Source organism: Heterobasidion irregulare, assembly GCF_000320585.1.
Source record: "Heterobasidion irregulare TC 32-1 unplaced genomic scaffold scaffold_10, whole genome shotgun sequence".
NCBI lineage: Eukaryota > Fungi > Basidiomycota > Agaricomycetes > Russulales > Bondarzewiaceae > Heterobasidion > Heterobasidion irregulare.
This window is the reverse complement of record NW_009258206.1, coordinates 1,105,190-1,118,193: the sequence shown is the minus strand read 5'-3', so window position 1 is coordinate 1,118,193 and position 13,004 is coordinate 1,105,190. Positions and strand designations below refer to the sequence as shown.

Here is a 13,004-nt window from a genome sequence, read left to right as displayed (position 1 = left end):
CCTTGGAGAGGCAAATGTTATTAACATTTGTTAACAACTGTCCATGAATTACTCACGGAACCCTAGCTTGTGCTCGAAACGGCTTACATCCCATTGATGTCACATGTGGCATATTGATCATCTGCTGTATCAACAGCAAACATGACTCATCAGGAAACATATAGAGAGAAAGCTATGGACATAAGCATCAAGTTTTCAAGATCAGTCCTGACCATTTATCTGAACCATGTCCAATACTGCTTGTCTCAGGATCCGCTCATCCCTCAACAGCAATATTGTCAACATTTTTCAGATGTTCAATGAGTATCCAGTACAGACCGGGGCAGGAGGTGGTAATATTGTGCTGTTTCTCGAGAGCTTCAAGGACAAGATCAAAGGTTGGGGAGACAATGATTTATTGTTCAGTGTGGTTGAGGAGAAGGACAGCCTTGAATTTGTGGGGACAATAGCACTGTGGAACATTTATGGCATCAAAAATTGTGATGCCAATCTCGGGCTCACTCTCAGAGAGGTGTCCTGGGGGAAGGGCTATGGAACAGAGTTGATGACCTGGCTTGTGGATCACGTATTCAGGGGGCTTGGGTTGCACTGTTTGTCATTGGAGGTGTTTGGGTTCAACAAGCGTGCATGCACTGTTTACAAGATAACGTTAATGAGCATGCACCTGTGCTAGGGTCCGAGGGAGGTATTCGGGAAGCTTTGGGGAGATACCGAACAGTGCTCAACAAGTACCGAAGACACCGACTTTTACCGAACATGGTCAGTCCCTGCCCGACCAACGACAAGCCACCAAAGGACATTCGGCAGCACTTGGGTCAGTTTGCCCACACGTCACGTACTTACCATGACCATACAGGAGGGTTACGATAGGTGTTTACGAGATCAGAGCCAGTATTCAGTATCGGCCGATGTTCTCTGTGAGTCGGTTGGTCCTTATCGCTTATCTTCCTGACTTCCACATGGTTGGTCAAAATGCAATCTTGCACCATTACTTGGCCACCCTAGTCGTACAATACCTCTTCTCTATTTTCACTGGTTCTCCAACGCCTGTTCCTGCTACCTACGCTCGGGCAATGGATCCCGAACGTTCGGGATTTTGCCATTGCTGATTAACTTTTATCTTGTCACCTTCGGAACCCATATGGACATCTCACCTACCTTCTTATTGTTACGACTGCTCGTCGGTAACCCCAAGAGTAGGAGGTTCTTCCCTAGGTCACTCGTGGAGGATGTGTGGAACGGTGGTCTCGACTGTACGTGTAGCACAGGAGCCAGAAGTGTATTGCGATGTAGCAATGAAGACTGCAGTAGGAAGACTGCAGTGGATGAAGATCCCTGTATGTGAAGATACAGGGGGACGAAGGGTACTGTAGGAAGACAGTACCAGAACGAAGAGAATAGACTGAAGATCGTCAGCCTATTCTATGGGCCTTTTATACTACTTTGGGAAGTAGGGCGTGAGAATACCGAATATGTATCTGTAGGTATTCTCTAAGTCGTCTCTCTCAATAACGACTACTCTTGTGCTTCTCCGTTGGTCTCCTTCCGGCCAGGAGAGACTAGGAGGTTCATGCCCTGCGTGTGAGTAATTTATAAGGCGGCGTTCCATGCCCGCTAATACAAAGGCCCGTGATACTCGACCAATGATTGATGATCCATTGGGAGTGGATGACCAAGGTTAATATCTGTACCTTGGTGTACGCCTCAACCTGTGAGGCCGCTTGATATTTGGGATGATCGTGTCGGTATAGACCGCCGTTAAGGCCCGACAGAACGTGATCATAACAATACCCCCTTTCTACGTCCTATTCGCCTGGTAGGACAGCGCTGTGCGCTTCATCGCCACTCCATATACGATTTTCTTTCTTGATCCAAAGACGGTCTCCGGATGCGACTTCCGGGACATGACTTCGTTTTCTGGGAGGAAGACCGACTTACGTCGTTTGATCCTCTAGGAGTTTTCCATCTCCGTTGAGCTGTTTGTTTGTCGAGTCGCGAGGTTATCCAGGCCTCCGCTCTCTAGGATGTTCTTCCTTCACCCGTGGGATTGATTCTGCCGCGGGTAAACCTCATCGCGGTCTTACTTCCAGCCCGCTTCTGGAATAGTATCAAGAAAGGCGTATGAATGCGAGTGGTGTGTGGATGAATAGAAACTCGAGCGTGTGGGTTCTAATTCGTGTCATCAGGTTCTTCTTCTTCCTTCTCTGAGGGCCAAACCTCAGTGTTTCCAGGATAGTCGTCTATCCTCATGATTTGTTGTTCCTCTTGACGACAGTGGATGGCGCCCATGGACAAGTAGGTTGATCGCTTTACGAAGGCTTAGGCCTACTTCTCCAGGCTACCAGTCATGACGCCCCAAGCAGTATCGCTCCCATACGGTGAGCTCATCTCCGGTGAGGTTGCAGCCAAATCCCAAGCAGTATTGTCCCCATACGGTGGACTCATCTCCGGTGAGGCAGTTTACGGCGTCCAGAGTTTGTTTTTCACAAACGTGGGCCTATGGTGGGGAATACCACGTGTAGTGTTGGGTTTGAGGCAAGGATGTGAAGAGAATTAGACTTGAAGGGTGCAGCGAGGAATAAGGAGGAGTCTGACTCCTTTCCCAAGTCTGTCCGTTCGCTTGCACGAGTAGACATCAAGACCACAGCTGATATATTAGTCGGGTTGCGAGATATATCCACGACTGGCAGTTTAAACGTCATGCGGGACGGTCTGTAGTTTATCGTCGTTTCGGACGATCCGTAGTTTAACGTCTTTGCGGACGTCCTTCATCATCAACATGGAATATCTGTGGGGAAAGATGTTTCTGCACGCCGGAATTTCCATCGGTGATGTGCATAGGGCCATAGACCAGACTTTACCCGCTCCAGATTCCACTGAGGCATGATGGACGGTTTATACTATATCAAACCGGATAACTTGTGCGTCTCAATCTTAGGAGACCGCTCAGTTTAATGCCGTGAGGTAGGCATCCTCGCAGTTTAATGCCGTGCGATAGGCATCCTCGCAGTTTAACGCCGTGCGATAGGCGGGCTATCGTCTGACTATGTCCCTCGAGTCACGATAGGCTTTTCCTCCAAGGATGAGGGTAGTTTAATGTCATTTCGGACATTGTCGACACATTCTCGTCAAGAATGATGTCGACCGATGATCCCTGTACGAAAAAGGGACGAGTAGTTTAACGTCATCTCGGACGGTTGGTGACCACGGTCTTGGTCAACAACCACAACTCCTACTTGGTAAGGAGCACGTAGTTTAATGTCATTGCGGACCGATTGACACCATGGCGGTCAATCCACAACTCCTATACGGTAAGGAGCAAATAGTTTTGTGTCATTGCGGACGATTCAGCACCAGAGTGATGAATCACAACTCCCCATGCGATCGGGAGCAAGTAGTTTAACGTTATTGCGGACGCATTGGTGTCCAGGGGATTGGACGTCAATGACAACCCCTAGGTTCAGGGGCACTAGTTTAACGTCGTTTCGGACGCATGGTATCTTGTCAAGATCGCCACGCACAATCCCTATACCTGAAGGGACAAGTAGTTTTACATCGTTTCGGATGCCCGTAGTTTACCGTCATCGCGGACGTCGATGCCATTGGCCTCGAACAATCCCTATGTGGAAAGGGACACTAGTTTAGCGTCATCGCGGACGTCGTTTCGCCACAAATATTGTGGAAAAACGATGCTTAGTTTAACGTCGTCCCGGACGCGACCTAGTTTTACGTCGTTGCGGACGAGACCTAGTTTTACGTCGTCGCGGACGATTGGCGGAATAGACTTTGGATGAGTGGCCCGCTCCTGTCGTTCTTCCGCTATGTGGGCCAGACGAGAGTCGCGTGATCTAGTCCCTTCCTACTAGATCTTTGACTCGAGGCATGTGTCCTAGTTGCCTCCTGACTAGGTCTTGGAGCGGAATTCCTTGTACTTCGACTCCAGGACTAGACTGGGCGCTCCATGAAGAGATGCTCACTCTTCCATGTCCCCAGACCCCTCGCTTGGAATTGAACCAAGACGACCCGATATTCTTTTACCGAAAAGCGAGTGAATATCGGAAGCGCTTCGACCTTTTATAGGCAGGGTTCTGTGACGCGAGTCCTTCCGCGCTTCGCCAGAATACAACCACGCTCCTTTGGTCAATGGTAGTTTAACGTCATCTCGGACGCGGGTAGTTTTCCGTCATTTCGGACGAGGACTAGTTTAACGTCATTGCGGACCCTAGTAGTTTATAGTCATTGCGGACCAAGCCTTTGGTAGTTTTACATCGTTCCGGATGTTATTTGTGGCCTCGCATCATTATAGGAAGACTTGTGAGGTAGAGGCGGCCCGCTCTCTACATCATCTCATGCGCCAGCTGTAGGATCCCCTAATGCGGAAACGATCCTGTAAAACGGGAGATCCAAAGTGGGACGTCCCAAAACACCAGTCAGACCTTGACTGTGAGGGTTCACGTTACGAGTTATGCATCATAATTTCTTGACTCGGACTTGCAACCGGTTATGTATGGGCACTTCGCTGTACCAAGGCGAAGGGCCTGCTTGTCGACACCTACGAGTAGAGTATATGTCATGTAGAGGGTTCCCTAATGCGGAAAAAACCCTGTAAAACTGAGGATCCAAATGGGACGCTCGATGCATCTGTCAGATTGACTCCTTGACAGCGAGGATGTGAAAGGTTCCGCCGTAGGCTGTACGTGGAATTATGCCCGCTGTTGTCCTTGATTCGTACCATCATTTGAACCTAGGACTAAAATGGTCAGGTACTTCCCCTGCCTTCTTATCTTTTCACAGTTTTAAGACATGCAGGTCCGATAGTTTAGACGTCATTCCGGACGCGGGGTAGTTTAACGTCTTTTTCGGATGAGGTCGTACAGTTTAACGTCTTGAGGGACGATCCTAGTTTTATGTCGTTGCGGACGAACAATAGTTTAAGGTCATTTCGGACCCTCGCTTTTTGTCAGGGGGAAGGAGTTCCTCTACTTCCTTACCCCCTTTCTTCTCCTTGTGCCCTGTTATTAGTCCTTTTAATAATCGAAGGGTCCTTGATAGTCCCCGCCTCCTTCATCCGGTCGGTAATAGGGGTCTGCTTCGTCGTAATTTCCCGGATCGTCTAGAGCGTCCCATGCATCGAGCTCGGATCTAGTCCAAGAGCTATTTCTTCGAGCCTCCGAATTAATGCGGCGAGTTCTGCGGCTACTTCGGTTATCCTCTCTTTCGTCCGTACGAAGTCGAGCACTAGGAGGAGGCGATCCAGGCCGGTGTCGAACACTCCGGCCAGCAGTTGTTCCGCGTCCGAGGGTTGTCTGGCTTCCCCGACTCCGCCTTCCCTCATTTCTTCGATAGACGGGCGGTTCCTCCTCGTCGGTATTTCCTTGGGATAGGGGAAAACCTCGTATCCGGTGAGAGGGGGGAGTCGCGGTATGGCTATGCGCTGTAGGAACCTCTCGTTGTCTCGGTGGAGGGCGCTCCACGACCGTACGCGGAACCCTCCTTGGATTTGGTACAGGCGTGGGATGTTCTCCCGGACGTGGTACGTTCCAAGTGACAACTCGGAAAGGGTCGGTTCTGCTTGGCTGGACGTTTCCCAGTTCTCCTCCGAAGAGGAGAGCTGGAAGGAGCTCTCGGTTGACGTATTGGGAGAACTCGTCAGGGTGGATGAGGAGGGCTCGGGGTCGCCCGTCATTGTGGGCGTACCAGGAGGCTGTGTCCGGGTCGGTTTGGAGGGCGAGCGCCCTGATCTGGAGACTGGCACTAGCCAGTCGTCGAGGTACGTCGCTATGTTCATTCCCGGGTTGTCCTGCCGAGAAGTTAGCGAGTCTTTGGAGGGCCATGGCTGTGGCCATTTGTATTACCGCGGAGATGGTGTTCCGCTGGAGGAGCGCGTCCGCGTGTCGCTCCAGTTCTCCGGCGTGAGGATCTGTACGAGGGGTAGGTCCTCCCATGGAGCTGGGAATCGGTCCACTAGTTGGTACTGGCGGAGGTGCAGTTTCTGATAGAACTGGTATTGGTTCAGCTTCTCCATGGCTTGGGAGTTGAGCTGCCGTTCTTGCTCGAAATCCCGAGGGACCTGCAATTCCACTATTTGGCGTGCCTTCACTAGGAGGTGGAACTCCCACTGGTAATTGGCCAAGGCTCGACTGGTTTCGGTCATCAGGGTTTTCATGCCGTGGTGCATCTCGTGAGGCCCTCTCCGGTGAGGGTCTTCGGGTTCTTTCCCTTTCTTTGAACTTGGCATAGTCTTCGGCGTCGTCGTCGGAGAAGTTGTTGAGATGAGGGGTGAGGAGGACGCCGGTAGGTCCTGGTTGTTGAGGACTTGTTCCTCTATCAATTCGTCCAGCATCTGGTCGGTGAGGACTTGTTCCTCTTTCCACTCGTTCGACATCTGGATTGGCGACCATAAGGACGACATCGGGGGAGGAGTTTCTGGATGGAGACGAAGCATCGTGGTCGCCGTGGAGGAGCATTCGAAAAGGGGAATGTGTTTGAGAGGGGAAAGAGGTGAGAAGATGTTTTGTTGGGGTCCTCTTGTCGCTCCTTTTATAATCTTTGTTTCTCCTCTCAGGCTGTTCCCGGACGGGGTTTGTCGGGATATTGGTCATGGAAATCCTTCATGGCTTCTTCCGCCGTTCCCTTTAGGAGAGCGTAGGGCTCCCAGGTGTTGTCTGCTTCGGGATATCCCATCCATTTGACCAAGTATTTGGTTCCCCGTCCTTGTCGTTTTGAATCCACGATCATTTCTACTTCGTAGTGTTCTTCATCATTTAATACCTCCGGTATTGGTCGCGCGAAGTTTTCTCCGTGGGCTTCGGTTTCTCTATATTTAGTGAGCACTGCGGCATGGAACACCGGGTGGATTTTCCACTGCGGGGGAATTTGGAGTTTGTACGCCAGGGTTCCTACTTTTCCCAGTATCTTGAAGGGGCCATATCGCCTAGGGGCGAGCTTGAACTTAGGATGGGTTGTCCGAATGTGGGTTCCTTCTAACCATACTTGGTCTCCTTCCTCCCATTGGGGAAGTTTCCTGTGAAGATCCCGGTCTTTGGCGTAATTGCTGGCTATTTGTAAGCTAGCAGCGGCTTCTTCCTGAACTTCTGTGATCGTCCTAATGCGTTCAGCTACCGCAGGTACCTTTGTCTCCAGTGCCGTGTCAGCTGAATAGGGGGGATTGAAACCGTATAGCACTTCGAAAGGGGATTTCCCGGTGGCCGAGTGTTTCCGTGTGTTATGTGAGAATTCGGCGAACGGCAAAAGGTCTACCCAATTGTCCTGATGGTAGTTGCAGAACGTTCTCAGGAATTGCTCGATTTCCTGGTTTACCCGTTCCGTCTCTCCATCTGTTTGGGGATGATACGCCGTGCTGAGAGCGGCGGTGATTCCTAGCCGTTTCCCGAGTTCTCGGGTGAATTTGGCCGCAAATTGAGGGCCCCGATCGGACACTATTTTGGTCGGCAGTCCATGTCGATTGAAAACGTTATTTTGGAAAAGCACGGTTGTTTCTTCTGCCGTGATCGTTTTCTTGCATGGGGTGATGACTATGCCTTTTGACAGACCTTGATCCACTACCACGTTAATTGAGTCGAAACCTTTGCTTTCGGGTAGGTCCGTGACGAAATCTGTCGAGATGAATCGCCAAGGAACGTTGGTGGTTTGCAGAGGGTGGATAGGTGGGTGTGTCTTGTGTGTCAAGTTCTTCGTAGACTGGCATATGGCACATCCATCCACATATTCGTGGACGAATTTAGTCATGTTTTGCCACCAGTAGTGTCGTTGCACCATTTCCAATGTTTTTGCTCTACCCGGGTGTCCTACCGCGGGTGCATCATGGTGTGTTTTGACGATGAGTCTTCGGATGACGTCGTCTTTGGGGACGCATATGTGGCCGTTGCGTCTGGTGATTCCGTCTTCATATGTCCAATGTCCCAATAATCCTCTCATCCCTTGTGGTCCCACTCGTAAGAGCTTTGCGAGGGCTACCCTTGTTAAGGCATCATGTTCCGATTTCGAGTGTCGGATGAGGGAAATGAGGTTTGAGGAGGCGATTTCCGTGGACTTTATATGCCGTGTCAGGGATGGTTCTACCAATGTTTCGTCGGATTTGTTGAAAAGCTTGGCCGGGAGTAAAATTTGAGATTTGTTGTCAGATTCTACCCCCTCACTTAGATCTGGACGCCTGGACAGAGCATCGGAGTGATTTGTTGATCCTGCTTTATAACTGAGTGTAAAGTCGAATCTGCTCAAATAAAGGCTCCAATGGGTGTGTCGTCGTGATAGGTCTTGCGCCGTTTGGACATGTTCCAGGTTTTTATGATCCGTCCAGATCTCGAAGGGGTGTCGTGCGCCTTCGAGGTAGTGATTCCAGTGTTCCAATGCTTTTATTATAGCCAAGAGTTCCCGGTCGTGAACATCGTAATTTCGCTCTGCTGGTGAAAACGATCCAGAGAGGAAAGCGACTGGGTGCCAGTCGCCATCTTTTCCTTCTTGTAGAAGGGTAGCTCCATAGGCGATTAGTGATGCGTCCGTTACTAATCGATATGGGTGCATGGGATCTGGATAGTTCAAGACGGGTTTACTGATAAAGGCTTTCTTTAACCGTTCGAAGGCTTCTTGGCATTTTGCAGTCCAGTTCCATTTCTCGTCCTTTTTGGTGAGGTCATGTAGGGGGCGCGCGATGAGTGAGAACTTGTCAATAAAGCGCCTGTAGAAATTCCCTAGCCCCAGGAAGGAGCGAATGTCGCGGACTGTGTGTGGGATTGGCCAATCTTTTATCGCGTCCACCTTTGAGTCCTCCATGGCGACATGGTCTTTTGAAATTGTATATCCCAGATATTGGAGTTTTTCCTTGTAAAACTCACATTTTTCGGGTTTCAAGTATAGATCGTTGTCGCGTAGGATTTGGAAAACCTGATTTAGGATTTTGACATGTTCCGCCATGGTTTTGGAGAAAACGAGGATGTCGTCCATATATACGGTTATCTTCCGGGCTGTGATGAGCTCTCTGAAGATCATGTTCATCATAGCTTGGAAGGTGGCTGGTGAGTTGGTTAGGCCGAAAAACATCACCGTGGGTTCGTAAGAACCTAACGGAGTGATGAAGCTCGCCTTCCACTCATCTCCTTTTTTGATGCGTATATTGTTGTATCCCCATCGCACATCCAATTTGCTAAAAATGATGGCCCCTTTTATCACGTCCAGTAGTTCTTGGATTAGTGGAAGGGGGCACACATTCGGGATGGTGTGCGAATTTAAGTGGCGATAGTCCTGTACCGGGCGTAGTTTTCCATCCTTTTTTCCTATAAAGAAAAATGGGGCTGCTGTTTGCGAGGTGGATCGGCGGATAGTTCCTCTCTCCAGATGTTCCTTGATGAATTTTCCTAATTCGTCGTGTTTTTCTGGGCTCAGGGCGTAGATTTTGGGCACTTGGGGTTTGAAGGTTGGTTTCAAGTCAATGGCATGATCCCAGTAAGTGTGTTCTGGGAGTCGCTGTGACTTTCGTTCGCTAAAGATGTCCAAAAATTCGTGATGCACCTTGGGAACTCTTTCCTTTAGATTGGTGACGATGATTTCGTCTTCCAGGTCTTGGTCGAAGCTGGCAAATCCTGACGGTTCGGGGGCCAGTTTCCGAATAACTGGGTCCCGGGTGGCCTGTTTTCCTGAGGGTTTGTCTGGGAGATCAGGTTCTCCCTCGTTTGGTGAAAGAGATGGCTTGTTTTGGGCCTTTCGTTTCTCTTCTGCGTATTTCCTTATGTCCTTTAGGAGCCATTTCCTTTTGAGGTATGCTCGTAGTCGGACACCAAACGTTCCGCTGTGATCGCGGAGTCCTACATCCTCCGATAACCTTCGGAGGTGTTCTAGGCGCTGTTTTTCGCGCTCGTTAATGCGTGGTTTGTGCCGTGGTTCCACGTCTGATAACCGCCTGCTATATGGCGGTTCTTCCCTTGCCCTAGTGAACCCATGTGGTTGCTGGCATTTCTGGGGGCACCGATCGAAGTGCACTTCACGTCGCCTCCACTCGATGGAGGGATCGTGGTATTTCAGCCAATCTGTTCCTAGGATAAGGTCGTCTTTCCCTAGATTGGAGATAAACATCTGGACGCGCTCGGTATGCGTTCATCCACTGATGTCCCGAATGGTGAGGTTCACATCCAAGGCGGATCGGATGAGACCTGCTTTATTGATGGTGTCATCGACATTCCGGACGCGAATGGGGTTGTTGAGTGTGTAGGTGGGGAAACGATGTCTTTTGACCCAAGTTTCGTTTACTATAACCCCTTCGCATGCCGAGTCGATGGTTGCCTTTGCTCCAGCGTTTTGACTCCTGTTTGATACTTTCACGTTCAGGCGTATAGGGGTGATGATACGGTCGTTCATTGCTCCGATACGAATACAAGTGCGGGCATCAAACTCGGGTCGTCCTTGACCTCTCTCCTTCGCTGGCGAGGGAGAGGTCAGGAAAAACGCTCCGCGTGTCCCAAGATCACTTCTCTTGCTTCATCTTCCCCTAGTTCTCCGAGTACTGCTCCGATTCGAGCAGAATGACTGACGCTTCCGTCTCCCCGTCGTCCGTTAGGTAACATAGCGCGTTGCCCATGGTTCGTTTGGGGTCGTCCGGATGAGGTAGAGTGAGGACGTTCCATCGAAGGACCAGGTTGTGGTACCCGCTGGTCGTTGCGAGGGACATCCTCTGTCTCCATTCCTCGATATATTCCCGCTTGGTTTCCCATAGCGGGTGCGTCGTCTTCTCCTTCCAAATCAACCGCGCGGCTTCTTCTCCCTGTCGTACCCATGCGTCTCTTCGAGTTTCCTCGAGTCGGTTGAACGCCTCTGCGTCGTGACGGGCAGTCAGTATTCCAGTGTCCTGTTTTTCCGCAATGGTAACAGGCGCTTGGAGGCTTGCCGTCATATTTCCGTTTTTGGCTAAGGGCATTGCGCTTGCGTGTCGCGTCAATGTCCATGTCAACGACTTGGTTGTTCATTCTACGAGGGGCATTTGTGGAGTTGTAGCGGGGAGAGATTTGGTTATGAAAGCGATTCAGATAATCGCTTCGAAAGGAGGTGGAGTTGGCGAGGATGGCCTTTTGAGCTGTTCTGGCTCGCAGCCGTCCATCTATTTCGCAGGCTGTATTGATCCAGTCCTGAATGGTATCCTTTGGCTGGACTTCCTTGTCGTAAATTTTGTCCATGACGCGCGGGTCTAACCCGCGTTGGAAGTAAGGGACCTGCTCTTTATCGGAGATGTCGGCATCGGCGGCGATGAGAATGAATTGGTTGGAGTATTCATCAACCGTCATTCGTCCTTGGGAGAAGGTCATGAGTGCGCTTCGCGCTTTGTCGGTCTTGCCCGTCTCCCTAAACTGTAGCTTGAACTTTGCTAGGAAGTCCTTCCAGGTGCCTAGATCGGTGGGAGGGTCCGCTCCTACTGATTTTAGGAGAAAGTTTTCCGCCCAAGCTCCTGCCGTGCCATATCTCATGCATGAGAGCACAAGGGATATTTTGTCTTGATCGGTCTTGTACCGATCGGATTCTGCTGCGAAAAGAAGGAGGCATTGGAGCATGAATTTCTGGGATTCAATGCGGTCGCCTGTGTAGTTGTCTGGGAGTTTGACTTTTCCTCTTCCGGGTTGTACTGTCGCGGAAGGGGTGTTTGTAGAGGTCGAAGCTTGTCCCGACATTTCGGCGAGTGGTTCGTTTCGGGTGTTGATCGGTGTTTGGTCTGGTGAGTCGGAGTCTGATTCCGAGGTTGTTTCCTCTTGCTCCGAGTCTTCGGGGATTACCGGCGCCGGTTCCCTGTATTGTGGGGCTAGTTCCCACTGAGCTTCTGTTTCGTTCCAGATATCCTCCTCTTCTGTTCCGTCTTCAAGGGTGAAGTAATAACGCCCGTTTCGGTATGAGCAGTTATCGTAATTCGGAGGGGCAGTTCCGTTATTGTCTTCGTAGACCCAGAAGTCCCCTTCGTGCCGGATAGGGCGATTGTTGTGACGGAGTTGGTTATTGATACGTCTAGTGCCGGGTGGGTATTCCTGGCCTAGGTCTTGCTCCAGAGTGTGTGCAGTAACGCTTTCTCAATGGGGGTCTATATCCCCACTGAGCAAGGTTATGAGAGAGGGTGTGGCAGCAAGCTAGTGCGAGCAAGGTAGGGGCAGAAGAGTCTATTCTAGTGTTACGACTGCTCGTCGGTAACCCCAAGAGTAGGAGGTTCTTCCCTAGGTCACTCGTGGAGGATGTGTGGAATGGTGGTCTCGACTGTACGTGTAGCACAGGAGCCAGAAGTGTATTGCGATGTAGCAATGAAGACTGCAGTAGGAAGACTGCAGTGGACGAAGATCCCTGTATGTGAAGATACAGGGGGACGAAGGGTACTGTAGGAAGACAGTACCAGAACGAAGAGAATAGACTGAAGATCGTCAGCCTATTCTATGGGCCTTTTATACTACTTTGGGAAGTAGGGCGTGAGAATACCGAATATGTATCTGTAGGTATTCTCTAAGTCGTCTCTCTCAATAACGACTACTCTTGTGCTTCTCCGTTGGTCTCCTTCCGGCCAGGAGAGACTAGGAGGTTCATGCCCTGCGTGTGAGTAATTTATAAGGCGGCGTTCCATGCCCGCTAATACAAAGGCCCGTGATACTCGACCAATGATTGATGATCCATTGGGAGTGGATGACCAAGGTTAATATCTGTACCTTGGTGTACGCCTCAACCTGTGAGGCCGCTTGATATTTGGGATGATCGTGTCGGTATAGACCGCCGTTAAGGCCCGACAGAACGTGATCATAACACTTATCTTCCCTGATCGCTAAGGCTTGGCACCCATTCGACATTTACTTTCATTTCTTGTTTAATATTTTACTTAGGGGTTATGTTTACTATAAAAACCTACATACAACTCTGGAATAAACCAGCTTTTGCACCCCACCATTCAGAGCTCATTCGCACTCGTCTCAACCATCAAAATCGTCTTCGTCGACTTCCAAAAACTTGTCATCCTTGTCATTCGGCCTCGT

At 50.2% G+C, this 13,004-nt stretch overlaps 3 protein-coding genes across 3 annotated transcripts; 1 reads left to right on the top strand and 2 right to left on the bottom strand.

Moving 5' to 3' along the window:
* Positions 1 to 226: 226 nt before the first annotated feature.
* Positions 227 to 1,109, top strand: HETIRDRAFT_118458 (uncharacterized protein; the record flags this gene model as incomplete). The annotated part of the gene is made up of 3 exons (XM_009552588.1): positions 227 to 565; positions 674 to 759; positions 857 to 1,109. The coding sequence occupies 3 exons, from the start codon at positions 227 to 229 to the stop codon at positions 1,107 to 1,109; spliced, it is 678 nt and encodes a 225-aa protein (XP_009550883.1).
* A 3,918-nt stretch (positions 1,110 to 5,027) lies between these two features.
* HETIRDRAFT_173992 (uncharacterized protein) lies at positions 5,028 to 6,467 on the bottom strand (the record flags this gene model as incomplete). The annotated part of the gene is made up of 1 exon (XM_009552587.1): positions 5,028 to 6,467. One exon carries the CDS (start codon positions 6,465 to 6,467, stop codon positions 5,028 to 5,030), a length of 1,440 nt encoding a protein of 479 aa, XP_009550882.1.
* A 3,981-nt stretch (positions 6,468 to 10,448) lies between these two features.
* On the bottom strand, positions 10,449 to 11,672 carry HETIRDRAFT_326941 (uncharacterized protein; the record flags this gene model as incomplete). Its single annotated transcript, XM_009552586.1, has 1 exon — positions 10,449 to 11,672. One exon carries the CDS (start codon positions 11,670 to 11,672, stop codon positions 10,449 to 10,451), a length of 1,224 nt encoding a protein of 407 aa, XP_009550881.1.
* Positions 11,673 to 13,004: the final 1,332 nt, after the last annotated feature.